Here is a 25,004-nt window from a genome sequence, read left to right as displayed (position 1 = left end):
ATTTTAAATTTTAAAATTTTAAAATTTTAAAAATGTACGTCAACAATGAAGCATGCATAGATTATCATGCCAAGTGATTAACATTTTAACAATTTGATTGAACTTTTCATTAAGAAAACACAATTCGATTAAATTTTAAAAGTTATATGTGAAAATAATTAAAAAAATTAAATCCATTGGTTTATATTTAGGGTAAACTACATCCTATGTCATTAAATTATTAGTAAGTTTATATTTTAGTTGTTAAATTTTAAAAAGTTACAAAATGGCCACTAAATTATTAGAAAGTTTTCATTTAAGTCATTAGGTTATTAAAATTGTTACTCAATGGCTTTCTCTATTCGCACTGTCTGCACCGATCGAAAACTCTCATTCCTCTTTCTACGGTTTAGTTTTTTCATGAAACAACTTTGAATATCATGAATTTGTTAACCAATATCCAAACAATTTTCTTCTTCAATCTCCGACACTGAATGTAAGATCAACTTGGATCTAAGGTATGTTTTACTTATCAATGAGTATTGATCCACCAAACAGATCATTGAATCATAGCTTGGAGCTCTCTAGCTATATTTATTTTAGAAAAAAAACTTAACAGCCCGATGAATTAAATAAAAATTTTCAAATAATTTAAAGACCATTTTATAATTTTTTAAAATTAAATGATTAAAATGTAAACTTACTAATAATTTAATAATATATTACTATTTAAGACTTTGAATTGTGGCATTACTATGCCACAATTTATTTGGGCTTGAGGTTAATTTTTGGCCTATTACATTGGTTATTCAACCTTAAGGTATTAAACCCAGATTTCAAATTCGGGTCAGCCCATATATATTTTATTTTTCATGTACTATTATTTTTTTCATCTATTTATTTATAGAAAAAAAGTTCTCGAAAGCCCTAAAACCCTTCCGAGCATTTCGTCCCTTCTTTGCAGTAAACAGAGTTTTGAGTTTTTCCCTCCCGACTCAGTCACTTGCTCACTCGGTCACACACATCGTTCTTCCAGCGGTGTCATTCGGAAATCCTAGCCGACGATGTCGCTTCGAGTGTTGAACCCTAATGCCGAAGTTCTCAACAAATCGGCGGCACTGCACATGAACATCAACGCCGCCAAAGGTTTACAAGATGTTCTCAAAACAAATCTTGGACCTAAAGGCACTATCAAAATGCTTGTTGGTGGCGCCGGTGATATTAAGCTCACTAAAGATGGAAACACTCTCTTGAAAGAAATGGTTCCTTTTTTCACCTTCTCTTTCCCTGCAATTTTTTTATAGCGATTTCATTTCCTTGACCAGATTTAAATTATCCTTTGATATTAGTAAAAGCATGTTAAATGATTACTGAGGATGATGATGTAGATCTTATTGAGTTGTTTGATTGAAAAATATTTCAGCAAATTCAAAATCCGACGGCTATTATGATAGCAAGGACAGCTGTTGCGCAAGATGACATTAGCGGTGACGGAACTACATCTACTGTACTCTTCATTGGCGAGCTAATGAAGCAATCTGAGCGTTACATTGACGAAGGTTAGGGTTCGTATGACTAATTTGAATCCATGTAAAAGAACTGCTCAGCTTTGCAATTTTCTATTAGATTTAAGGTTTTTTTCCTCAGTGAGATGCAAATTGGATAATATGAGCAGTTGCAGTCATGTTAGATTCTTTAGCTTAAGATTATTGCCCACTGAAAATGATTAAAGAAAAATTAGATTTGAACCAAATGGCTGTAATATACAAGTATTGACATAGCATTTCCATATATGTACGCATATTTCTCTTTTCTCGTTATTCATTATCTATATGCATAGTGATAAAGCTTGTGATTTAGGTATGCATCCCCGTGTTCTAGTTGATGGTTTTGAAATTGCCAAAAGAGCTACCCTTCAGTTCCTTGAGAAGTTTAAGACTCCTGTGGTAATGGGTTCTGAACCTGATAAGGAGATCCTGAAAATGGTAGCAAGAACTACACTAAGGACTAAGGTATTTTCAAAATTTCTACTCTCCCTACTTCACTCTCTTATCTGTTTTTAACAATATCTTACTCATTTGATTTACTTTTTGTACTGTCATGCAGTTGTATGAAGGATTGGCAGATCAACTGACAGACATAGTTGTTAATGCTGTAAGTGGGAAACTTATTTTTTTATACCTTTTTACACTTACGTGATATAAACTTTTATTTGGTTTCCCAGGTACTGTGTGTCCGAAAACCTGATGAGCCTATTGATCTCTTTATGGTTGAAATAATGCACATGCGACATAAGTTTGATGTAGACACACGGCTGGTATGTTTATATATCCTTTTTATCTTGCATTGTATGTATGCCACCTTTCTCGATGCATTGTAGCATTCAATGTCTTTGTTTGTGGTTTCTGCTGCTACAGTATGATACTGAAGTGGGGATTACTTATTACTCATACATTATGAATGATTTTAAGAATTTTGGTTGGTTGTTACTTCTTTTGAGGCACGAGGCTAAGTTCTTTTTTTTTTTCAAGAGAGGGACCCACTTGAAGGGAAGGGGGGTTGTTTTCTATATTCTAACCAGTTTATTTGCCAATTTGTTTGTTTCCTTACAATAGCTACAATTAAAGTAATTTTTAATTTTGATTTCACGAAACAATGTTCTCTTTAATGAACATATGCAAATTTGGCCATTATCAAATAAAATGTAGAAAACTTTTTTTGACAAGGTGATCACGATATGGATGGGAAATCACAGAATTTATTGCTATTGGAATGTATTAATAAAGCTTTGAAACTACACCTTCCTTTCTCTTGATTAGAGCTAAGTTTAGCTTGTGTAATAAAGCTTGAATATTTCTGTTTTATTTGTACATGTTTTTGTTATGTGTGTGCATGTGTTGGTATCCATCTGTATCATGCCGTTTCTTATATTTACCTTTTGTGGTTTCCCTAGGTGGAGGGACTAGTTTTGGACCATGGTTCTAGGCATCCAGATATGAAGCGACGAGCAGAAAATTGTTACATCTTGACATGTAATGTATCCTTGGAGTATGAGAAAAGGTACATATATGTGCATGTCTTTAACTTCCCTTTTTATTTGTCCGTGCTTTGGGGTTGCAAGTGGAGGGGCCACTAATTTCATTGTTAGCTTTTTAATTCTCCTTGAAATATAATCTTTCATGTGCTTAGCTGCTCATTTGGTGTCTGCCTGCTTTTCTTTGGTTACCCTTAATCTGGATTTATTTTGTTGTGATTGTCATCATGGAACTAATGTTTTAGCCCTCAGTGAAATAAATGCAGGCTTTTTCTACTCAAATGCTGAGCAGAGGGAGGCAATGGTTGCAGCTGAAAGGCGTTCAGTTGATGAACGAGTCAAAAAAATTATTGAGCTAAAAAATAAGGTATCTATTGTTATGCCTGATGTACCTATTATAAATGTGGCTTTTTTGGTGTAGCAGATTTATATTAATTCTTACGATACTGCTACTCCTGTCCATCTGTAGGTTTGTGCCGGCAATGACAGCAACTTTGTTGTTATCAATCAAAAGGGTATTGATCCTCCTTCGTTGCATCTACTTCAACAAGCAGGGGTAAGCTATAGAATTTTGTTCTTTTAATCCCTATTCCAACTTGCGAAATTTTCATGATGCCCTACTCTTTGTTAGTTGCCTATAACGTTCTTGCAAGTGTTTGAATTTATCCAAATTTCCCCATTAAAGAAGAGAAAGTATCACAAGTGAACATACGGTGATCTAGATGCTTGACCAGTGTTGTCAAAGGTGCAAGTCGTTCTCTAGGCACGAGAACATCATATTTTGTGAGGTGCAAGGCACAGAAAGGCTGTAATATGCACACGTGTGTGTGTGTTTTTTTTGTGTTGGTATATATAGTATATGCTTAAGATATTTTGATTAAAAACTCTAAAAAGAGTGATTTGGTTTTTTCCTATAGAAATTGCAAAATTTTCTTCTTTTGTTGGCTAACATGCGTGATTTCCATTTGGTCCCATGTTATTAAATATTCAAATATCGAGAAGTAGAGAGTATGATAGTTTCTTTTCTTCTTAACCATTAAAGGTACAATTATTGAAAAAATCAAAAAGTGAAGAAATCATACGGAACTTCAATTAACACATTTTTTTGCAACTGCCACCTTACAAAAATATGATCAGGCACATGTGTCTCGTCTGAAAGGGTTTGAGGCACTTATTTTGTTCAGTGCTAAGGCACAATGCTAGGTGCACACCTTTACAGCACTGCTTGACTATTATTTTGCCTTCTCGTGTTGATACTCATGATATCATTGTCATTGTCAGTATTTTCTTCAGTTTTTCACCTCAGCGTACCAATGTCTTCTCCCCTTTTTGCTAGAGAATGACTACCTTGGTTGTCATCCCTGTTTCCTGTCTGTATATGTCTATCCAATGGATATCTGGGTTGATATATGTTTCTAGAATATCAAGAGGAAGGTGCATCCCATGTAGCTGTCTTCCTTTCTGTTGGCGTAAGATAATTTCATAATTGTGATTGTAACATGTATTTTGCAGTGATATTGTTATTCCTAAATGAATTTGAGTTGCACACAGTTTTGATCACCAGTGAGATACGAGGCTGATGTGACTGATATATATTTCTTTGTTTCTTTTAAGTGTTACATTATGTCTAAAACTGAATTTTCTAATAGTTTTTGTTGAAGTTTGTCACACCTGTGTTTCTTTGCAATGGGCTGATCTGTGGTGTTGTAGATTGTTGCCCTCAGAAGAGCAAAGAGAAGAAATATGGAAAGGCTTGTTTTGGCTTGCGGAGGAGAAGCTGTAAATTCTGTTGATGATTTAACCCCAGATTGTCTTGGCTGGGCGGGACTTGTCTACGAGCATGTCCTTGGGGAAGATAAGTATACATTTGTGGAAAATGTGAGGCATCCCCATTCATGTACAATTTTGATCAAAGGTGTGTAGAACTGGTTGCCATTCCATATAATTTATGTAAATTTAATATCAATATTGTTAGTGCTGCTCGTGCAACATTTTAATTGCTATTTATATAATACTAATGCTATTGTCAATAACATAGGGCCTAATGACCACACAATTGCCCAAATTAAGGATGCTGTTCGTGATGGGCTGCGGGCTGTTAAGAATACTATTGAAGATGAGGCAGTTATATTAGTAAGTTTTGCTTGTTTAGCATTTCATTTGCATTTGTTCTTCAAGCTGGTTTTCATCTACTATTGATTCTCTTGTCTGTAATAGTTGGTCGCCAAACTTGTTTTATGATTGATTGACCCAGTAGAGAATGGAAATTAGATGGGGTAGACTGAACTTCAAGTTGATCGTGGGTGATCCTCTCTAATGTGTATTTCCCTGATAGAGGCAGCTGGCAAATTTAAATATTTGATCTCTGTGCTATTAATCGGCTGGCTCATTTGATTAGATTCTGTCAAATTTCCTTGAACCAAAAAGATATTTGTTGGGAGTTAGGATTATTTGGTTCGAATCTTTACGCACGGTAGCATTTCATGATATACTCTGATATATGAATATATATATCTGTTCTTCAGGGTGCGGGAGCTTTCGAAGTTGCAGCAAGACAACACCTAATTAACGAAGTAAAGAAAACTGTTCAAGGGGTATGTCTCTGGTATATTTCTTTGTTTACAACTACTGAAACAACTATTGAAATACATCTGATTTACATAAAAATGGAACAGCGTGCCCAATTAGGTGTTGAAGCTTTTGCCGATGCCCTTCTCGTGGTGCCCAAGACACTTGCTGAAAATTCTGGACTTGACACTCAGGATGTCATAATTGGTCTAACGGTACTACTTATTTCATCTAGTTCACTATTTGTTTCAACCCCTCCTAGAAAATGGAAGCTGAAGAGAATAGTATTAAGCTGAACATTGTATTTTGACTGTTGATACAGGGGGAGCATGACAGAGGAAATATTGTTGGTCTAAACCAACAAACAGGAGAACCTATGGACCCCCAAATGGAGGGTATATTTGATAACTACTCTGTTAAACGACAAATTATAAACTCTGGGTACGTAATAGCTCTCGATATTCATTTGCCTCACTTGTCTTTTATAATTTGCCATTATCGGCATGTATGTTCCCATTTTCATGGTAAAAGTACCATGGAAGCCCTTTTATTTAGGGGTGTGTATTTGGTCAGTTTGATTTTTTATATAAAAAACTGAATAAATCAATTTGTTCATGTAAACCAAATAAACCAAACCGACCTAGGGAGCAAAACCAAATAAACTGAACTGAACTATTGGTTCGGTTTGGTTTTTCTGTTTTTCAAAATTTTTTTGAGTTGGAATATTTTTTCTAATTGAGGTAGAAATGTTTCTCGTGGTACTTTTTCACCGATTCCCTCTATTAGATGTCTATCATGATTTCATGTTTACCACATAAAAAGCATAAGTTGTTAAAAATGGAGGTACTTTGGTTTGTCAGGCCTGTAATTGCTTCGCAATTGCTGTTGGTGGATGAAGTGATTCGTGCTGGCAGAAACATGCGAAAGCCAACTTAAGCCCGGAGTGGACCTTCCTTTTACTCTGTATGCGTGTGGCTTTTGGTATTCTATTTCATGGAAGATTTTGTGGTGCATCCTTGTTCTAAATGGGTTATGTACTGCATCTTGGTGATCTGTTTTTACAGGAAACTTCCCATTTTCATGATAGTATGAACAAATGTTCTTTTTACCCTCTCTTATGACATTGGCCTTTGCCATTTCTTGTAGCTTTTGCCTCTCTTTTTTCCTCTTTAATTAAATTGCTATGGTTTGAATTGGAATTTGGTAGTATCCTGAATTTGTACTTTTATTAGAGGTTTAGTTTTAAGTCATTTTTTTCAGGTGTTTTTTGTGTTATATTGTTTTGTGTTATTGTAATCATTTTTCGGTATAAGTTTAAATTTATAAAATATTATTTTCAAGTAAAAATTAATATATATAAAGAAGTAAATAATTTATATTTTACAACCATAATTGATGGGAGATAGAATTTGAAGTTGATGAGAAATTTGAAAGGGTATTTTAATTATAAAAAAGCAAAAGCAAAAGCAAAAGCAAATAATAGTATAAGGGTGTTATATTTTAAAATTAATTTATACATAAAATTTAGTAGTTTGAGTAATTTTCAATAAAATCTTTTCTATTAAATTGTGTCTAAAATTAGTGAATTTAAAGCTGTTTTGTTTCATTATGACAATTACAACTAATCAAAATAAATTATTAATCACGGAATAATAAGTGAAGTATATTCCAAATTAGATTAGGATAAATTTGACCATCATTGAATACGAGTTCATAAAAAACAATATTAATGAACAAGGAATTGGTAAATAAACCCTTAGAAATTTGGGGAAATAAAATAAGAAGCATAAATCAGATGAAAAATTGCAGTCCAATATATAGGATGAAAATTTTACGGCTAAAATATAGGAATTAATTAGATGAGTGCTAAAAATTACTTAAAAAATTAGAGGCGTCACCTTCATCATCACAACCGAATATTCCAGGGTTTTGCATGAGTTCATCACTGCAATGTTCGGGAAAATAATTTGTTTCGATGGGAATAAAATGACTCAAAATGCCAATTAATTTAACCATAGCTTTGGCATTGAAAACCTTAATGATTCAAGCAAGGAGAAAGAGAGGATGGGTAATCAATGTCAATGGCATCTGTGGTTTGTGTTGGCGATAACATGCTTTGTGAGTCAAAATTATGTAGCAGGGGAGCTTGAGAGAGTTCATCTGAAGGGGCAGCCGAGGAACGGCAACAGCAGCAAAGGCGATGGTTTCCTTGGCTTTTTGGTGGTCGGTGATTGGGGTAGAAAAGGGGCTTTTAATCAATCACGAGTTGCATTCCAGGTTATTTATTTTTGCATTTCTAACTTGTTTAGTATTTTGTGTCTTAACGTGAGTCAAATTATAATTATATTTATACAAAATTGATTTCCTTTTTTAAAACTCATAAAATTTAATTTATAAAAATATCATTTTAATGCTTAAATTAACGGCTAGGTTGAAAACAATAACATATTTACCGTATTTGAAAGAGATTAAAATCTATCAAAAGTATGACTAATGCTTTTATGAGATTAATTCATTTTTAAAAAATATTGTGGTTGAATAACGGAAATTAAGAAAATTTAAATAATATTTAAGGTGTCAAATACTTTCCTTACTGTTTTAATACAAGTCATAAAACAATAAATAATTATTTAAAAAAAATGCATCAAATTGAAGTGCTGGTCTTGGCTCATCTACTTTGTCGCTAGTCCCTAAATTCTTTAATTTTGATTATAAAGAATTTGTTATTTAAATTTTTTTTATATTATATATTTTTCAACAATGTGGGATTATTAATATTGTAAACTATTGACAAATTTTAGATGATTGTAAACACAATATGGATGTAGATGGGAAAGATTGGAGAAAAATTAAAGATAGATTTTGTGGTATCGACGGGAGATAATTTTTATGACAATGGGTTGAACAGCCAACACGACCCTGCGTTTCTACAATCCTTCACTAATATTTACAAATCCAAGAGCCTGCAAACCCACTGGTTCAGCGGTTTGTAACTTTTTATCGTATTCATGTTTACATACATTTTACTATTTCAGCAATGTTGAATGACCAATTGATTACTTACATGGATATCATTGCCTACAGTTTTGGGGAACCATGATTTTAGGGGTGATGCAGAGGCTCAATTCAGTCCTTTTCTCCGACAAATTGATTCCAGATGGCTTTGTTTACGATCCTTCATCGTCAATGCTGGTCTGTCTCTATTCCTTTTTCCTTATTATCATTGCTACTAATAATAGCTTAAAATGCAGAACACCTATTTTATCATATTATAGTAATTACTTTTAAATTTGGCCAGAATTGGCTGAGATCATCTTTGTGGATACCACACCTTTGGTGAAGAGTTATTTTTTAAACTCAGACAATCACACTTATGACTGGCGCGGTGTAATACCTCGCAAACGCTACATTACAAATCTATTGAAGGTACTTAACTTATTATTATTATATTTGGATCAAATAAGAATTTTGTCGTCATGATTCCATCAACCTTAAGCCTTGTCATGCAAGCATGTGAGCACAATCCTAGCATTATACTATTTAGGACCTTATAGGTCTCTCAATGTTTTGTCACTCGAAAGTATGCATTGTTGGGTTCGAATTCAAGACCTCTTACAACACGTAAAGTCAATTTTTCTTGCAAACATACATTGTATCATTTGATTTATACATTGCCTTTTAAGAATTGGATCAGTCGTCAAATAGATCAAGTCACCAATTCGACCAATCCGATCCGTTCAATTTTAAAAAATCACTAAAAATTCAAAATAAATTTGCTAAGTGGGGTTGGCTCATTCGAGAGAAATCTTCGAAGTATTATTCACCAGATTATTGATTCAGTCCTCCAACAACTGAAGCTATTGTCTCCAAGAGGAGGCTTTTGTCTCCCTTGCTCTGTTGAGAGCTAGTGTGCCGTGTGCGGTTACCTCAAGGGTCTGATTCATAGAGACGAGAGCGCCTTGACCATACGTGGGTGTACAACCACCCACCAAGAGGCAATATGAGCTTTTCGACTTTGGTGGGGTTCAAACCCTTGAGACCTATGGCATATAGATCATCTGTTGGTGGCATATCAATTTTTTACCCAATTAACTAGTCTGACCTGATTCAAACATCATTAGATTTATATAATAAAACTTCAAGAAACTTGTAGAAGTCTAAAAGTACGATATTAGCATTGTGCTCACGACGCCGAAGCAGATCGAATGGTGATTGGTAGTGACAAATATAAGATAGTTTTGGGTTCCAAATTAGTTTATACGTATCTATGTATGAAAATCCATGGTTTCTGTATAGGATGTGGAGTGTGCATTGAGAGAATCAACCGCAAAATAGAAGATAGTTGTAGGACACTATGCAATTAGAAGCATTGGGTTCCATGGTGACACCGAGGAACTTGTAAACTACCTCCTCCCTATTCTCAAGGCTAACAACGTTGATTTTTACATCAACGGCCATGATCATTGCCTGCAACACATCAGTGACACTCACAGGTAAAAGACCAATGCTAAATTTAGAACTAATTGTTCAACAAAGTTGAAATTAATGGTGACTACAAATATTTAAGATTGGACTAGAACTTGGCAATTATTTTTATATTAGGGTTTAAAACTTTTTTTTGTTCAAGTCAATCATTGATATTTCTTTGGCCTTAACGTAGGAATAATTATTAAGTTCAGACTATAATGTAAGAACAATAGTTAAGTTCAAAACTTAACTTGAACAAAAAAACATTCAAACCTTAATGTGAAAATAATTACCAAGTTGAGCAATCGATTAATTATTTAACTCTTTAAAAAGTGAAAATTTTCAGCCGCATTGAGTTCCTAACAAGTGGAGCAGGATCCAAGGCATGGAGGGGAGATATGAAGAAACAAAGGAGAGAGGGACTAAGGTTCTTCTATGATGGCCAAGGCTTCATGTCTCTTCAATTGTCCCAATTTGATGCCCACATTGCCTTTTATGATGCTTACGGCACCGTTTTGCATACTTGGAATGCGTGGAAATCCCTTTTTCACTCATCCATGTAACTAAAAATATTCATGAGACCAATTGAACCGAGTTATTGTATACGTTTGTTTAATCTTGATTCAAATTGAATTGTGAGTCATTTTTTGTTCTAAGCTCATCAATATTTTTAAATGGTTAATTTAAAATTGATTTAATTTGATATTTTTATTAAATTTTTAAACATATACAATTTTACTTATTTTAAAATGTTATGTTATAATATTTTATTCTAAATTTATGTGATATTAGTTATATAATATATAAAAAATAAAATAAGATATTGAAATATTAAAAATGAGTTGGCTTGAGTTAAACTGAGTTCAAAACTTAAATGGTGAAATATAAGTAAATTAATATTTCAAATGAACTTCATTTTCTTATCCAAAACCATATTTCTAACTATCAGGACCAAGATTACTTCAAATGATAGAAGTACAATGGAGGCTCTTGTATAAGGAGCCAAATTGCATTTTGCCCCTCGATTTAAAAAGTAAGTAAATTAGCTCTTGTACATTAGATAAAAAGGCAAATGATTCTTTCTATTAGAAATTCATTCATTTTTATTGTTAAAAATTGATCCTTTTATGTCAATATAAGGTACACTGGTGTGATTATTTCATCAGTTATACCAGTTTTTAACAGTATAAATGAGTAAATTTTTTAACAGATAGGACCAATTTGCTTTTTAATTTAACGCACAAAGTCTAATTCGCCTGTTTTTGAGTAAGGGGTACATTGCAATTTGACTTCTAATACAAGTGCCTCATGCATTATGTGATACAAATTCCAACAGCAAAACATAAATGCATAGAGAATAATCAATGCAAAAGTATCAATCAACAAAATTTACACTTTATTAAACCATAATATAGTAAGAACTCCACTACAAAGTTTTTACTTTAACAGGGACGCAATTGAAAAATATCTAATTCATAACAAAATGGTACCTTGAATCTACGAAGCTTTCACCATCCCATAGAAAAGAACCAAAAGTGATAGCCTCCAAAACAAGTTTCTTCAAACCACCAAAGCTAATCTTAATAAGCTCATCTTTGGAAGAATCAACAGTACCTTGAGGGGTTAAAACGATCTCGGGTCTTCCGAATAAAGCCTCTGTTTGCTTCTCGATAATGCTAACAGCTTCTTTCGATCTAATCGTAGCAAACCTCTGAAGTGTATCCCCATCAAAGGACATTAAGTACGTCCGTAACCGAGAGGGCTTTATCCTGTTCCCAAAACCTCCAGACCACGATGAGACTTCCAGGTGTGATGAAACAACTAGATAATCCCCTGCAGGTCTTATGTCTTCTCTGATGGCTTTCTCGATACTACTTCCCTCACTATCTGAACCATTTGGAAGGATTTTCATGGTCTTCTCTAGTTGAAATCGCTCGTCAACCCGTTTTAGGAAATACCCATACATTACCGATGCAGCATAGACCTGCCCGACCCTAATTTTACTAATCTGTGCAACGGATTTTGAATCATTTAATCGATTTCCCAGAATGAGAGCTAGGTGGCTTTGGATCATTTCATAGGCTTCAGGCGAGTGAAGCTGCTTGAATTTCTCTTCTTGGCTCGGCCAAGTATCTACTTGACCTGAAGAATTTTTAGAAGAGGGAGTTATTGCAGGCACCAAGGAAACATCGGCATCCATAAACTTCAGCACAACCAATGCATAGAGAATCTCTTCCAAAGCTCTTTTTCGCTCGTTCGCCTTAACCTCAGCAATTCTCCTGTACAGCCAAACCTTTACCATGAGATATACAATTTCAAGATAAGTCCACGATAGTAAGATGAATCACCAACCTATACAACACCAAATCCGTGCCTGATGCAGAGAGTTCTTCCTTCTTTTGCTCAGTGTCCCACTCGGTTTGAAGCTGTTTAAGCTGCTGCTCAACTGCTGCCAGCACAAGATGTGGATGACTTATCAAGATTTGAGACAAAAATTGCCCAATTGGAGACTCCATCCTTAGGGGTGCAATTGGATCAGATGGGTCAGTCGAGTTGGGAGACGACGATGCCCTTACAACTATGCCTCTCCTACTCTCCAAAACCATTCTTTTATTCCATGATCCTGAACAAGCTAGAGAAGAATAATGCTGCAATGATACATATATCACACTATATCAGACAGCATCAATCATAAAATGTTGCAATGATATATATATATCCACGAAACCATCCAGACCTAAACAACATAGCAATTAACATATATCGATCACCCATTTCCATTATGAAGGCTTCTTCGTATTCGAAGACAAATCACCATAATGAGTTGAACAGGAATCAGAAACACATCCAGAACACAAAAAAACTTTTCAAATACAACCCGTTCAATTGATACCAATCCATAACCTTATCTTTTCATTGAGGGCTATACCATGCTACCCTTGATACATGGCCACAATTCATTCAAAAACCACTGTTACCTCTCAAACTCTTGAGTGTGGTAATTTAATGTAAAAAAGAAATCTGTTAAATAGACTCCATAGATACAAACAGGAAATGAAGTTTCCATTCAATAAACATGATAAATCATTAACATAAAACCTAAATTTATTTAAAAAAAATCATAATCAGCAGAGAAATGTGTTCTTCGGTTGGTGTGTTTACAATTACATGCATCAAAATCTTCCCTTTCAAATAACTATATGAAATGAAGGATCTAAACTCGGAATATACGTTAAAAAAAGGAGAAAAAAAGAGAGGATAAAACCCAAAACTGGTATAAATGAAAAGAACAGTGAGCAAATTGAAACCTTAATCGGGAAGGAGAGGCGAGGTCTGGCAGCGTAAACAGTCGATCTGGTAACAGAGCTTGAAGGTGGTGGATGTAAATGTAAAGAAGATCCAACCAAAGTGGCGGTGGCGGCGGCGGCCTCCATCTACGGCGGAACTAATACCAATATAATTTTCAATAAAAGGATAAATTTGTTACGGATAACATAAAAGATTGTTTTGTATAGTAGCTGCCGGTTTTTTTGAGCTCGAACGGGTTCTGACCATACCGGTCCACGGTTTGGGTGGTTAGTTTGTTGAGTTGGTTTTGGATGGACTTTAATAATTTTGAATTAACTGAAATTCAATATTAGTTTAAATTAAAAAGATTTTAAATTATATAAATATTAGTATAAAATTATATATTTTTTAATATTTTATTTATTTTATTAAGATGTATCGGTTTAGTGAATTAAGTTGACTCCAACTTAAAAAATATTTTAGGTAAATGTATTATAGAAATCCTTATATTAAGAATTAGATTATATTTTTCAATTTATTTAAAAGAAAATAATAAATTAGTGTTTTTATGTTAGATTAAAAGTAAATTGATCATTTTTGTTAAAAATTTAATTTATTTTTACTATTAAAAACTGACGTGATTAATGAAATAAATAAACAGTTACACGTGACATGCCACATGTCCCTCGTACTGACGTGCATGAACCATTTTTTAATAGTAATTTAATGGAAATTTTAATAAAAGAATTGCTTATTGATATAGCCTATCATAATTAACTTGTCTATTATTTTGAGTTGAGGAAGAAAAAAATAATGGTATGAAATAATTATACCACATCTACTTCCATTCAATTAACGCCACGTACCACATTTATAAAATAAGTCAACTGTGGATTATGCATTACATGTAATAATTAAATTATAAAAAAAAAGCAATTCATCAATGAAGGATGGATTTAAAAGAATAAAATGCATGATCGATTTTTTCTATAAATGCAATTATGTGACAATGGAAATGACATATCTTATCATCGTTTAACGATTTTATACAATCATTTTTTGAATTCGGTTGGAGAATTTTGAGGTTTAGTTTAAATGCTTTTGATTTAATTAATTTTAAGTTCATATAAATTTGGAATTTAGTAAAATGAGTTTAAATATTTGATTTTTTTTATTATCGAATCGAATTGTTCGAATCGATCAGATAAGATATATTTTAGACTTAATTAAAAATTTACCCCCTACATTATACTTATTTTCTTAAATGTGCAATTGTTTTATTAACATGAATATTTAAAATTTCTCAAATCTCACCATTGTTAGTCTAAAATAAAAATTTCCATTCAGAAGCTGCCATTGTGACCATCCACATTTTAAAAATTTTACATGAAATTCTTTTAAAAAATAATTAAATTTATTGCAATAATAAATTTAAAAAACTAATAATTTAGAGGGTTTAGAAGGGGAAAGGAATATGATGCCATATGATGCCATTTTGAAAACAATTAAACCCTAATTGAGTAGATGGAAACAGATTGGAAATTTAATTACTATAATAAATTTAATTAAAAATATATTTTTTTCTTTTTTCCCTTTTTTTTTAAATTTCATGTAATTTTCAAAAAAAATAGAGGTGGATGGTGACATGACAGCTTCTGGTTGGACTAAAATTCTTTTGAACTAACGGGGTTAAGGTCTGGGATTAAATGGGTAACGGCACTATAGTTTAAATATCTATTTGAAAAAATGGATATAGTTTAAGGGTTAATTTTGAATTAACCCTAAATTTTAATAGAGTTTGAGATTACAACAAAAATCCAAATATTTAGTTACGTTGCACTTGTTTGTAATTTTCCATAAATTATAAATCTATATAAAGGTCCCCAATGGCGTGAATTTTGAATTTTATTTTCGCTTTTAGGTAACTCAATTTTCCAACTCGAACTCGTTCAAACTGAGTCATATACTCTGAAAGCGTCAAATATAACGGACTGATTCTTCAGCGTTAATTTTTCCTCCGTTTACTTTCTGCCAACTCCCTAAGCGCTGCCGTAGCTGCCACCTGAGGTGGAAGCTTGGACTCGAACTCAGAGATTCAGAAACTCGGAATCTGACTCACCATGGCAGCTAAAGAAGCTGAAGAAGAGAATAGAGCATGGGAAGATGTAATTAGAAGAATGTTACCGGTCGGAGCCCCGTTACCGGACGAGGATCATCTCGATTACTCGATCGCTATTGAATATGAAGGTCCTCCTATTCCTTATGATGTTCCTCGTGTTGATCCACTCGATCTGGATTCCCTTTCTGCTTCTGATATATCTTCTATTCCTGTCGCTGCTTCAATCCCTAGTAAACCTAAATTCTCTAGTTTTAAAAAGAATCGGTATGCTGTTAGAAATGGAAGTCCTTTAGAAAGTCAGAGACCTTCTTCAGCTTCAAGATCTCAGATTGATTCTCGAAACGGGGATTATGATTCTGAGATCGAGGTTGATAAGTCGCCGCCACCGCCGCCGCCGGAGCAGTCTCAGCAGCAGCACCCTGATAAGAAGAATGTTGTTGTGACGTTTAATACGCCGAAAGATTCGGAAAATGATGATGAAGAAGAAGATGATGATGATGATGATGGGTACACTTCTTCGCAATCCAGCGTGGCGGGTCGTGGTGCTTTAGCGGAAAATGTGGAAACGAGGGGGATAGTGAAGCAGAAGAAGAGAGGGATTTGTAGCAGGTGTGGGAAACGGAGTAGATTGAAGGAAAGAGAGGCGTGTTTGGTTTGTGATGCGAGGTATTGTAGCAACTGTTTGCTTAAGGCTATGGGGTCAATGCCTGAAGGAAGGAAGTGTGTGAGTTGCATTAAAAAGCCTATTGATGAAGCTAAGAGGTCTAGACTTGGGAAGAGTTCCAGGTTATTGAGGAAAGTTTGTAGTCCCTTAGAGGTTCAGCAAATAATGAAGGCTGAGAAGGAATGCGCGGCCAATCAATTGAGGCCTGAGCAGTTGGTTGTGAATGGGAGACAATTGAATCATGAAGAATTGGCTGAGCTTTTTGGGTGTCCAGTACCACCTCAGAAGTTGAAGCCTGGCAGGTATTGGTATGATAAGGATTCTGGATTTTGGGGAAAGGTAAATTTCTGTATTCAAAATAGATTATTCTTGTTATTATTATTATTAGTTTCATGTGTTTGACCTTTGAATTGGAATTTTAGGAAGGGGAAAAGCCTGACAGTATAATTAGTTCCAAGTTGAATATTGGTAGTAAGCTGAAAAAGGATGCTAGCAATGGGAATACAAGGGTTTTCATCAATGGCCGCGAAATCACAAAGACTGAGCTTAGAGTGTTGAAGGTACTTAAATTACTTCTTTTCTTCTTATTGCATACCATTTCTTCATTGCTTGAGAGTAAAGAATTTCTTAGATCAAAGACTAATTTTTTTGAGTGCTTGCCTTTTTTAAGCAAAACCTTCATTTTATTTTTGATGATGTTTATTGGAAAATGCATAAACACATATACATAAATTATAATTCTGGTGATAGATCGTCATGGCTTGGTATATGAGGAGATAAAAGAATTCATTTATGGAGTCATGCTTAGAAATTAGAATATAGTTGATACTTTTCGTCCAAAATTTAAGGTCATCCTGGCAATATTTTTTCACTCTCTAAAGCATGATTCCTAATTCTGATGGTTGGAACAGTTTTTTTTTTCTTTTTTTTTTCAGCATGGGCACTACTTTGTATAATGGTTTGATTTGATTTGTACTTTAATTTTATTTCAGCTGGCAAAGGTACAATGCCCCAGGGATACTCATTTTTGGGTATACGAAGATGGATCTTATGAGGAGGAAGGTCAAAATAACATCAAGGGCAAGATATGGGAAAAGGTTCTCTTGTAATCTTTACACTAGATATAAATTCTAAAATTCAATGAGTGATTGAATTGGTTTTTTTATTCAGTAGAGTTTGATTTTTGGTAGGCAGGCTTTTACTCGTTTCTGTTGTTCATTGTTTTCCCTGCCTGTACCTCCTACAAATCCTCATGGGCCACAAGAAGATCCAACTACCTTTTCAGGGAGGTCAGTGCCTGAGTATTTGGGGCATGGAAGGGTACAGAAGTTGCTACTATTTGGGTTGGAAGGATCTGGAACCAGTACCATCTTCAAGCAGGTATGGTTTCTGTTTCAAACTATTTTGACTGCATGCATTTTACTTTCATTTCTCCTGCTTCTATAATCGTTCCTTGCTAAATATAAGTTCCATTATGATTAGGTAAAATACTTAGTGTTGTTTGTGTCTACAAGCATCTGTCTGATCCTTCCTTGATATATTTGTTCTGGTCTCATTCTTAATATTGGCAAATTCGGTATTTAAAACAATACCCTATAAATATGAACATTTGTGGGAATAACTAATTAAAAATAATACCCTATATAAGCATGAATATTTGTGGGAATTACTTGTTTTCTTTCAATTTTCACTTTTCCATTTGTAGCTATCTGGATTGAATGATTTGACCAAGTATAGGATCTCTAGCAACTTCAACCTTTCTTATGCTAGAATGATTGTTCTTTTGTGGTAACACATTTTCTTTTCAATCCATTGAACAGGCAAAGTTTTATATGGAAATGGATTCTCTCCAGAAGAGATGGGGAACATCAAGCATATGATTCAAAGTAACATGTACAAGTATCTTAGTGTATTACTTGAAGGACGAGAAAGATTTGAAGAAGAAGCTTTATCGGAGTTAAGAACTAACAATTTGGATGCTGAAAAGTCTGACTCAGGTCTCGATCCTAGCCAGATTTTATGACAATTTTTCTCCCTGTCGATCCTAGCCAGTCTCAGCCACTGCTTTGTTCTGTCTATTTAACCAGTCTTCATTAATAGATATTTTTAGGATTATTAATGAACTTTTTAATGATCTATGAAACCAAACGTCGTCAAGAAGCATGCTTTCTGAGGGTAAGATGATGTTTGCAACCTGTGGTATGTTAGGAGGCTCATTAGAACTTAAATTTAACTTTTTAACATAAACTATACAATTTTGTTTGAATACATGAAAGTACATTTGTGATATTACATGTAAATAGAGGGTATTTCTTGTTTCCATGAACAAATAATGTTATGTGCTAATTATGAAAATTGATTACAGATGAAACAGGAATTGATGGAAGTAACCAGTGTATCTATTCAATTAACCCAAGGTTCAAGCATTTTTCTGATTGGTTATTGGATATTGTGGCTATGGGAGACTTCGATAAATTCTTTCCTGCCGCAACCCGGGAGTATGCACGTACTGTAGACGAGCTCTGGAAGGATCCTGCCATTCAGGAAACATGCAAGAGAATCGAGGAACTCCATCATCTTCCAGATGTTGCCAAATACTTTCTGGAAAGGGTATGACACATCAGTTCATCGTTGTGTGTTTTATGAAGCATTTAACAAGTCACTGTTCTCGAATTTCTATATTTGCTTTATGGGATTTCAGTAGGAAGGCATTGTTCTTGTTAACCAGATGAGTTATGCAATATTTTTAGTTAATTTCACGTTGTATGCAACGTTTAATTGAGCGTAGCTCATCCTTGGCTTAGGAATTGTTTCCTCGGTTTTGTGTTTGCAACTGTTTTTCTTTTCCTTTCTGCAGGCTGTTGAAATATCGAGCAATGAGTATGAACCTTCAGAAAAGGATATATTGTATGCCGAGGGAGTTACTCAAAGTAATGGTCTTGCCTCCCTTGAATTCTCATTTGATGATAGAAGCCCCATGTCTGAAATATACGACAACAACTTCGAATGCCCTCCTTCCTTGACCAAGTAGAATCTTGTCCCCCTCTAATGGTCCATTATTTGATTTTTTTTCTTTGCTTCTGCCGGGAGTAACTGTTCTATATGTTATATTCTTTTATTGGCAATCACTGTTGTATTAGGTACCAACTAATCCGAATAAATTCCAAGGGACTTCATGACGGTTGCAAATGGCTAGCAATGTTTGAAGACGTAAGGGCAGTGAGCTTCTGTGTTGCTTTAACCGATTACGACGAGATGTGGTCCCGTGGTACAGGCCCCATCTATAACAAAATGTTGGCTAGCAGAGATATGTTCGAGAATCTGGTGAGACACCCATCGTTTAAAGACATTCCTTTCGTGCTTTTGTTGACCAAATACGATGCCTTGGAGAACAAGATAAACCGAACCCCTTTATCCACCTGTGAATGGTTCAGAGATTTCAGCCCCTTAAGGGCACACCACAACCACCATGCCCTGGCACAACAAGCATACTATTACGTAGCGGTGAAATTCAAGGAACTATATTCATCGATATGCGGCCAAAAACTGTTTGTTTGGCAAACTAAAGGGCGAGAACGCAGATCAATCGATGAAGCATTCAAATATATCAGGGAAGTACTGAAATGGGACGAAGAGAAAAACGAGAACATGTACGAAATCCATGGGGACGATTCGTTTTACAGTACAGAAATGAGTTCATCTCCTTATATAAGGCAAGAATAATTGCAGATTTGATTTATTTAAAAGATTTTTAACTTGGCAAATTTATCATAGATTTTGCAGCAGATTGAATATCTGTATAGTTTATTTGTTTGGACATGGAATAATTAGGATGCAAAATCCTATCCCATGTATATAAATTAAAATTTTTTTTTGGAAGGGATAATATAATTTTTGGCCCCTGAATTTAGTAATGTAACTTTTTTTGGTCCTGTAACTTAGCAATTATATTCATTTTGATCCCTGAATTTATATGCTATCAAGATTTTATGATGTGGCTAGCGATATTGGAATAGGATCAGATCGGATGGAGTGGAAATTGATATAGTCAAAACAAAAGAGTTGAGTTGATTCATAAATAGCTTGAAAGTGGTAAAAATCTAAAACCGAGAAAAAATCAACAATTGAATATGTTGAACTAGTTTAATAATTTAAAAAAAAAATTATAGGCTTTTATAAATTTCTAATTAATTAATTAATTATTGTTGGTTTGACAGTTGATCTGGTTAAAATGGTTGAATTGAGGATTAGTGGTTTGACCTATTCAACCATCGATTCAAGTGATGATATGATAAAATTTTAGAGTGTTAAATCATCAATTTTTTTATATTTATCAAGTTCAAAAATCAAAATAAACTTAATTGTTAAATTTAAGGTGTCAGAAATAGATAATAAAAAATACAAATACTAAAGTAAACTTAATTTTTAAGTTTAGGGATCAAAATTATATTATCCCACCCTAGAGTTTTTATTTTCTATTTTATGGACTGTATTTTGCTTTGACTTAATCCTCACCTGTCTCCACATGATCCTTATGACAAATTTGAAAATAAATACCCCCTATCTATATTAGTTGTATATATGGCTTACGCTTAATAGCCTTTGGTTTTAACACAGTTTCCCACTTGTTTGTGAACAAATAAAAAAATAGTGTCAAATTTTGTTTTTAATCCTTCTATTGTCTTCAAATTAAAAATTTAATCCTTTTTTATAATCTTATTACTAATGTAGATTTTTCTTAAAATTACTTTTACCAACACCCAAAAAAGAGTTGAAAAAAGTTTTTTATTAAGAAAAAAAATCACATTAACATTTTAATTGAAATGGTTAATTATTTAAACTGATAATGACATTATAAAGGAGAAAAACCATACTAAATTAAAGAACAGGAATTAAACCCTAGTTTTGACCATAATAAAAGGACCACAAGTATAATTTAACCAAAATGGAAAAAGTACAAGTTAAAACAAGATGAGAACCCAGTTTCTAGGATTTTGAATTTGGTGAGCTCTATTAGGTTAGGTTGAATATGTAATAGAAAACCTATTAGAGATTATAAGACATTCAACTTTCATACCACCCAATATAATAATTTCATCATTAACTTAAGAAATTGTTGACATATTATGTTTAAACCAAGTCATCAGTCATGACACATTTTTTTTCTTAAAAAATTATAAAAAGCTTTTAGTTAATAGGTTTTTTTTTTTAATTTGAGCTAGGCCCGAGTCAGAAAACTTACATAAGGCCTAACTTGTTTAGAAAATGGGTATTATTTTTTTTATCGAAACCCATTTTTCAAGTTTAGATTTTTAACTAAACCTTCCAACTTTTTTGGTGGCTTGGCCCATAATTAGGTCTAGATTATATTTTGCCTCTTTGTTCAAAATATGGAGAAATTAGTTTATGTACATTAGTTCAATGAGTAAATTGATCATTTTTGTTAAAAATTTTATCTATATATACTATTAAAAACTACTGTGATTGACGAAATAACCAGGCAATAATACTTGACATGTCACGTGTTACTAACGTATAAAAACTCATTTCTAACAGTAGAAATGGATGAAATTTTTAATAGAATGACAAATTTACTCTTTTATTCAATACAAAAAGAGTAAAATAAAATCTAACTCTTAATACAAATACTTCCATGATACTGTTAGTGAATATAGACATATACATGTTTTTGATGGTCGGTGGGTAAGGAGATGATCAAATAATATGGATGTAAGAAAGAGCAAGAAAATCCAAGTCGACCCGTCAAAACCGCAACCATAGAAAAACATGTTCAAACAAGCTTCCGTTTACTTGTCCGAGTTTGAAGCAAGAACCATCCTTTTACCATTTCCACCTTTGACACTCTCAGATTTTAAACCCTCAAAAACAAGCCCTTTTTTTAATTTTTTTTCCATGGTCAAAATTCAATACTCGCATTCCCTAAAAACACAAAAAAAAATTATTAAGATTAAATTCTATTATTAATCCCTGTACTTTATAAAAGTTGTGGATTTAATACATGTACTTGAATTTGGTCATTTTTAGTCATATACTTTTCAAATTTAAAAATTTCAGTTCTCACCAAATAATACTTGTTAAATTCATTAAATTAAATTTTGCTATTCCCAAAATTTGATGTAGAAAACATATTATCATATGTGCAATGCTATGTCAATTTGTTTATTTTCACATATTATTCGCTAAAAATCTAGTTAATGGATTAACAATGATCATTTGCGTCAAGACAAAAATTTCATAATTTAGAAAGTATAGGAAATTAGAATGATCCAATTAGAGAATATGGATTAAATCTACAATTGTACACATAATACATGACTAGTAATTGAATTTAATAGAACAAATTTATGGGTCTGAAGTAAAATTTCAGAATCCAAAAAGTATAATGACTAAAATTAATCAATCCGAAAAGTAAAGAGACTAAAATTGATCAAATTAAATTATAGGGACCAAATCCACAACTTTTGTAAAGCACAAGAACTGATAGCAAAATTGAACCAAAATATTTTATTAATTATCTTACATTTTGTGCATGTGAATTAGTCTCTCTTTCTCTACACTCACAAATTCAATTTGAACAATTCTCAATAAACTTTCAACAATTCATAACAAAGTCCTAGTCTTTGAACACCGTGTGAGGTTCATCATCTTCAAATCAATCCCCTGTTTTTTCATTCAAACACTATTATACATATATATATATATAAACCTCAATAGACTCCCTTTAACCTTCACAGAAATCAAAAACAAAAACTAACCCATTTCTCAAAATTCATTCACGTTTGATAGTCTGAAATCAGATTTCAAGCTTTAGCAATGGTTTTCAGTTGGAGAAAGAAGAAACCCAGAAGCTTTAATGGCGATAAAAAGAAAGAGCTTGAGATTCCTAGGCATTTTCTTTGTCCAATAACACTTGATCTTCTGAAAGATCCAGTCACATTATCTTCTGGGATTACTTATGATCGTGAAAGTATCGAAAAATGGCTTGATGATGGGAATTTCACATGCCCTGTTTCGAATCAAGTTCTTAGAAGCTTCGATCAAATACCCAATCATTCGTTAAGGAAAATGATTCAAGATTGGTGTGTTGAGAATCGGAGTTACGGCGTTGAAAGGATTCCGACACCGCGGATTCCGGTGCGTTCGGCGGAGGTCTCGGAGGTTCTGTTTTCGATTATGGATTCTACGCGACAGTTGGATCGGTGTGCTTGTCTCGATTCGTTGCATAAGTTAAAAAAATGGGGTTTGGAAAGTGAACGTAACAAGCGGTGCATTGTGGCTAACGCCGCCGCTTCCGGAGCCATCGCCGCCGGGTTCGACGCATTCGCCGGTGAGTCTATTGATAAGAACATCAACGTGTTGGAAGAGATACTGTTTGTTATAAACTGGATGTTCCCACTTACCGAACAAGCTCAACGGTACATCGGATCACAAGCTTCACTATATTGCATTGCTCTGTTTTTAAAATCCAAAGACTTATCATTGAAACAGAACGCCATTACTGTCCTCGCAGAGCTTTTGTCTTGTAACCAAAAATACGCCCAAGAATTGACAACCATTGATGGAATCAACAAAACCCTTTTTCATTTCATTAATAACCCAATTTGTCCTTCCATTACCAAACCATCTCTCACTTTGATTTACCACATGGTTTCACTTTCAAATGAAAACACCACAACAGAGTTCATCAACATGGGTTTAACCCCTTTACTTTTGGAAATCATGATCGATTCCCAAAAAGCAATATGTGAAAAGGCATTAGCCATTATAGACCAGCTTTGTGAGACAGCACAGGGAAGGGGATTTGCTTATGATGATGCTCTTGCAATGCCGGTTTTAGTGAAGAAGATATTACGAGTTTCAGAACTGGCAACAGAGTACTCTGTTTCGGCCATTTGGAAACTGAGTAAAGGTGATGAAAAGGCTTTAATGGAAGCTCTTCAATTCGGTGCATTTCAAAAGCTTCTGTTGCTTATACAAGTGGGGTGTAATGATAAAACCAAAGAGAAAGCTACTGAGCTTTTGAAGTTGTTGAATCCTTATAGGCCTGGATTGGAATGCATTGATTCTTTGGATTTTAAGAACATCAAGAGATCTTTTTGAATTTTTCATTTATTTTAATGTAAGATTCTTTATTCTTTTAAAAATCTAAGCTAATACGATTCATCATTTGTTTAGGGGTTTCAGTTTATTGTATAATTTTTTACTCCAAAACTGGAGTTAAAAGAGGTAATCAATAGATTAATTTTGTTAAATTGAATTAGATTTAATATTTACTATTTAAGTATAGTTAATATTTTTAAAATTTTAATGGTTTTATAAATGAAAAAAAATTTAAAGATATTTTTATACTGTAAATGTTAATTATGTTATTATTTTAATTTATTTAATTCTTTCTAATAATAGAGGGGTTAAATTGATTTATTTAATAATAGTGGAACTAATTCGATCTAATCCTTAAAATACAAGGATTTCCCAAAATACTTTAAGTTATAAATTTTTATTTAATGCTTAATTTATATATGAATATTGATTTGATTAATTATATATATATATATTATTTTGATTCATTTTTATGTAGAAAGAAGCAGCATTGTTTCCTTATTGAATAAGTAAACAATTATGCTTTTATAATATGAAAATAGCCATTTTTTTTTTTAATTTCAATCCTCAAAGTTTAGGCTTTGGTGGTTTAAGCTGAGAATTTAGGTACTGCAATTTAAGTTTTATTATGCTTATTTATAATACGTGAGTCTTCTATTTTAATATATATACGTTTGTCATGAATGAATTTTGTGCAATTCTTTTCGATTTTTTTGTTTATTGTAACTCGAATTTGTATAAGTAGTTATACTATATTTATGTTT

At 33.3% G+C, this 25,004-nt stretch overlaps 4 protein-coding genes and 1 pseudogene across 5 annotated transcripts; 4 read left to right on the top strand and 1 right to left on the bottom strand.

The window, feature by feature from the left end:
• The first annotated feature begins 869 nt into the window (after positions 1–869).
• Positions 870–6,831, top strand: LOC107931039 (T-complex protein 1 subunit zeta 1). 2 transcript variants are annotated; one of them, XM_016862813.2, is made up of 14 exons: positions 870–1,241; positions 1,403–1,538; positions 1,840–1,991; positions 2,086–2,133; positions 2,204–2,296; positions 2,933–3,039; positions 3,266–3,380; positions 3,483–3,569; positions 4,724–4,928; positions 5,052–5,146; positions 5,539–5,607; positions 5,689–5,796; positions 5,904–6,022; positions 6,442–6,831. In XM_016862813.2, exons 1-14 carry the CDS (start codon positions 1,044–1,046, stop codon positions 6,515–6,517), a joined length of 1,608 nt encoding a protein of 535 aa, XP_016718302.1. In that variant the 5' UTR covers positions 870–1,043; the 3' UTR covers positions 6,518–6,831. The 2 variants fall into 2 exon arrangements, with proteins under 2 accessions (XP_016718302.1, XP_040939772.1); XM_041083838.1 differs by having other exon boundaries at positions 873–1,241; positions 1,861–1,991.
• Positions 6,832–7,047: 216 nt separating this feature from the next.
• LOC107931038 (purple acid phosphatase 17-like) lies at positions 7,048–10,698 on the top strand (annotated as a pseudogene).
• A 725-nt stretch (positions 10,699–11,423) lies between these two features.
• Positions 11,424–13,634, bottom strand: LOC107931002 (UV-B-induced protein At3g17800, chloroplastic). The gene is made up of 3 exons (XM_041083836.1): positions 13,357–13,634; positions 12,401–12,696; positions 11,424–12,327 (listed from the first exon to the last, which is right to left on the bottom strand). Exons 1-3 carry the CDS (start codon positions 13,480–13,482, stop codon positions 11,517–11,519), a joined length of 1,233 nt encoding a protein of 410 aa, XP_040939770.1. The 5' UTR covers positions 13,483–13,634; the 3' UTR covers positions 11,424–11,516.
• Positions 13,635–15,242: 1,608 nt separating this feature from the next.
• Positions 15,243–20,051, top strand: LOC107931032 (extra-large guanine nucleotide-binding protein 3). Its single transcript, XM_041084256.1, has 9 exons — positions 15,243–16,458; positions 16,542–16,679; positions 17,112–17,216; positions 17,314–17,499; positions 17,602–17,638; positions 17,940–18,116; positions 18,485–18,729; positions 18,977–19,146; positions 19,260–20,051. Exons 1-9 carry the CDS (start codon positions 15,457–15,459, stop codon positions 19,840–19,842), a joined length of 2,643 nt encoding a protein of 880 aa, XP_040940190.1. The 5' UTR covers positions 15,243–15,456; the 3' UTR covers positions 19,843–20,051.
• Positions 20,052–22,747: 2,696 nt separating this feature from the next.
• Positions 22,748–24,370, top strand: LOC121211255 (U-box domain-containing protein 21). Its single transcript, XM_041083835.1, has one exon. It carries the CDS (start codon positions 22,954–22,956, stop codon positions 24,238–24,240), a length of 1,287 nt encoding a protein of 428 aa, XP_040939769.1. The 5' UTR covers positions 22,748–22,953; the 3' UTR covers positions 24,241–24,370.
• The last annotated feature ends 634 nt before the right edge of the window (positions 24,371–25,004 follow it).

Source organism: Gossypium hirsutum, chromosome A12 (genome assembly GCF_007990345.1).
Source record: "Gossypium hirsutum isolate 1008001.06 chromosome A12, Gossypium_hirsutum_v2.1, whole genome shotgun sequence".
In the NCBI taxonomy this organism is placed as follows: Eukaryota; Viridiplantae; Streptophyta; class Magnoliopsida; order Malvales; family Malvaceae; genus Gossypium; species Gossypium hirsutum.
The sequence above is the reverse complement of the archived record's forward strand: the minus strand, read 5'-3'. Positions and strand labels throughout refer to the sequence as shown.

What these genes read in the sequence shown, in the direction of transcription:
- LOC107931039 (XM_016862813.2), top strand. Translation starts at nt 1,044, where the DNA reads ATGTCGCTTCGAGTGTTGAACCCTAATGCCGAAGTTCTCAACAAATCG. An exon ending in TCCTTGGAGTATGAGAAAAG is followed by an intron (nt 3,040 to 3,265) that starts GTACATATATGT and finishes TTTAGCCCTCAG; the next exon opens with TGAAATAAATGCAGGCTTTT. An exon ending in AAGATGAGGCAGTTATATTA is followed by an intron (nt 5,147 to 5,538) that starts GTAAGTTTTGCT and finishes TCTGTTCTTCAG; the next exon opens with GGTGCGGGAGCTTTCGAAGT.
- LOC107931002 (XM_041083836.1), bottom strand. Translation starts at nt 13,482, where the DNA reads ATGGAGGCCGCCGCCGCCACCGCCACTTTGGTTGGATCTTCTTTACAT. An exon ending in GCCTCTCCTTCCCGATTAAG is followed by an intron (nt 12,697 to 13,356) that starts GTTTCAATTTGC and finishes GTATCATTGCAG; the next exon opens with CATTATTCTTCTCTAGCTTG. An exon ending in ACGGATTTGGTGTTGTATAG is followed by an intron (nt 12,328 to 12,400) that starts GTTGGTGATTCA and finishes TTGGCTGTACAG; the next exon opens with GAGAATTGCTGAGGTTAAGG.
- LOC107931032 (XM_041084256.1), top strand. Translation starts at nt 15,457, where the DNA reads ATGGCAGCTAAAGAAGCTGAAGAAGAGAATAGAGCATGGGAAGATGTA. An exon ending in CTGAGCTTAGAGTGTTGAAG is followed by an intron (nt 16,680 to 17,111) that starts GTACTTAAATTA and finishes ATTTTATTTCAG; the next exon opens with CTGGCAAAGGTACAATGCCC. An exon ending in GTTTGTGTCTACAAGCATCT is followed by an intron (nt 17,639 to 17,939) that starts GTCTGATCCTTC and finishes TCCATTGAACAG; the next exon opens with GCAAAGTTTTATATGGAAAT.
- LOC121211255 (XM_041083835.1), top strand. Translation starts at nt 22,954, where the DNA reads ATGGTTTTCAGTTGGAGAAAGAAGAAACCCAGAAGCTTTAATGGCGAT.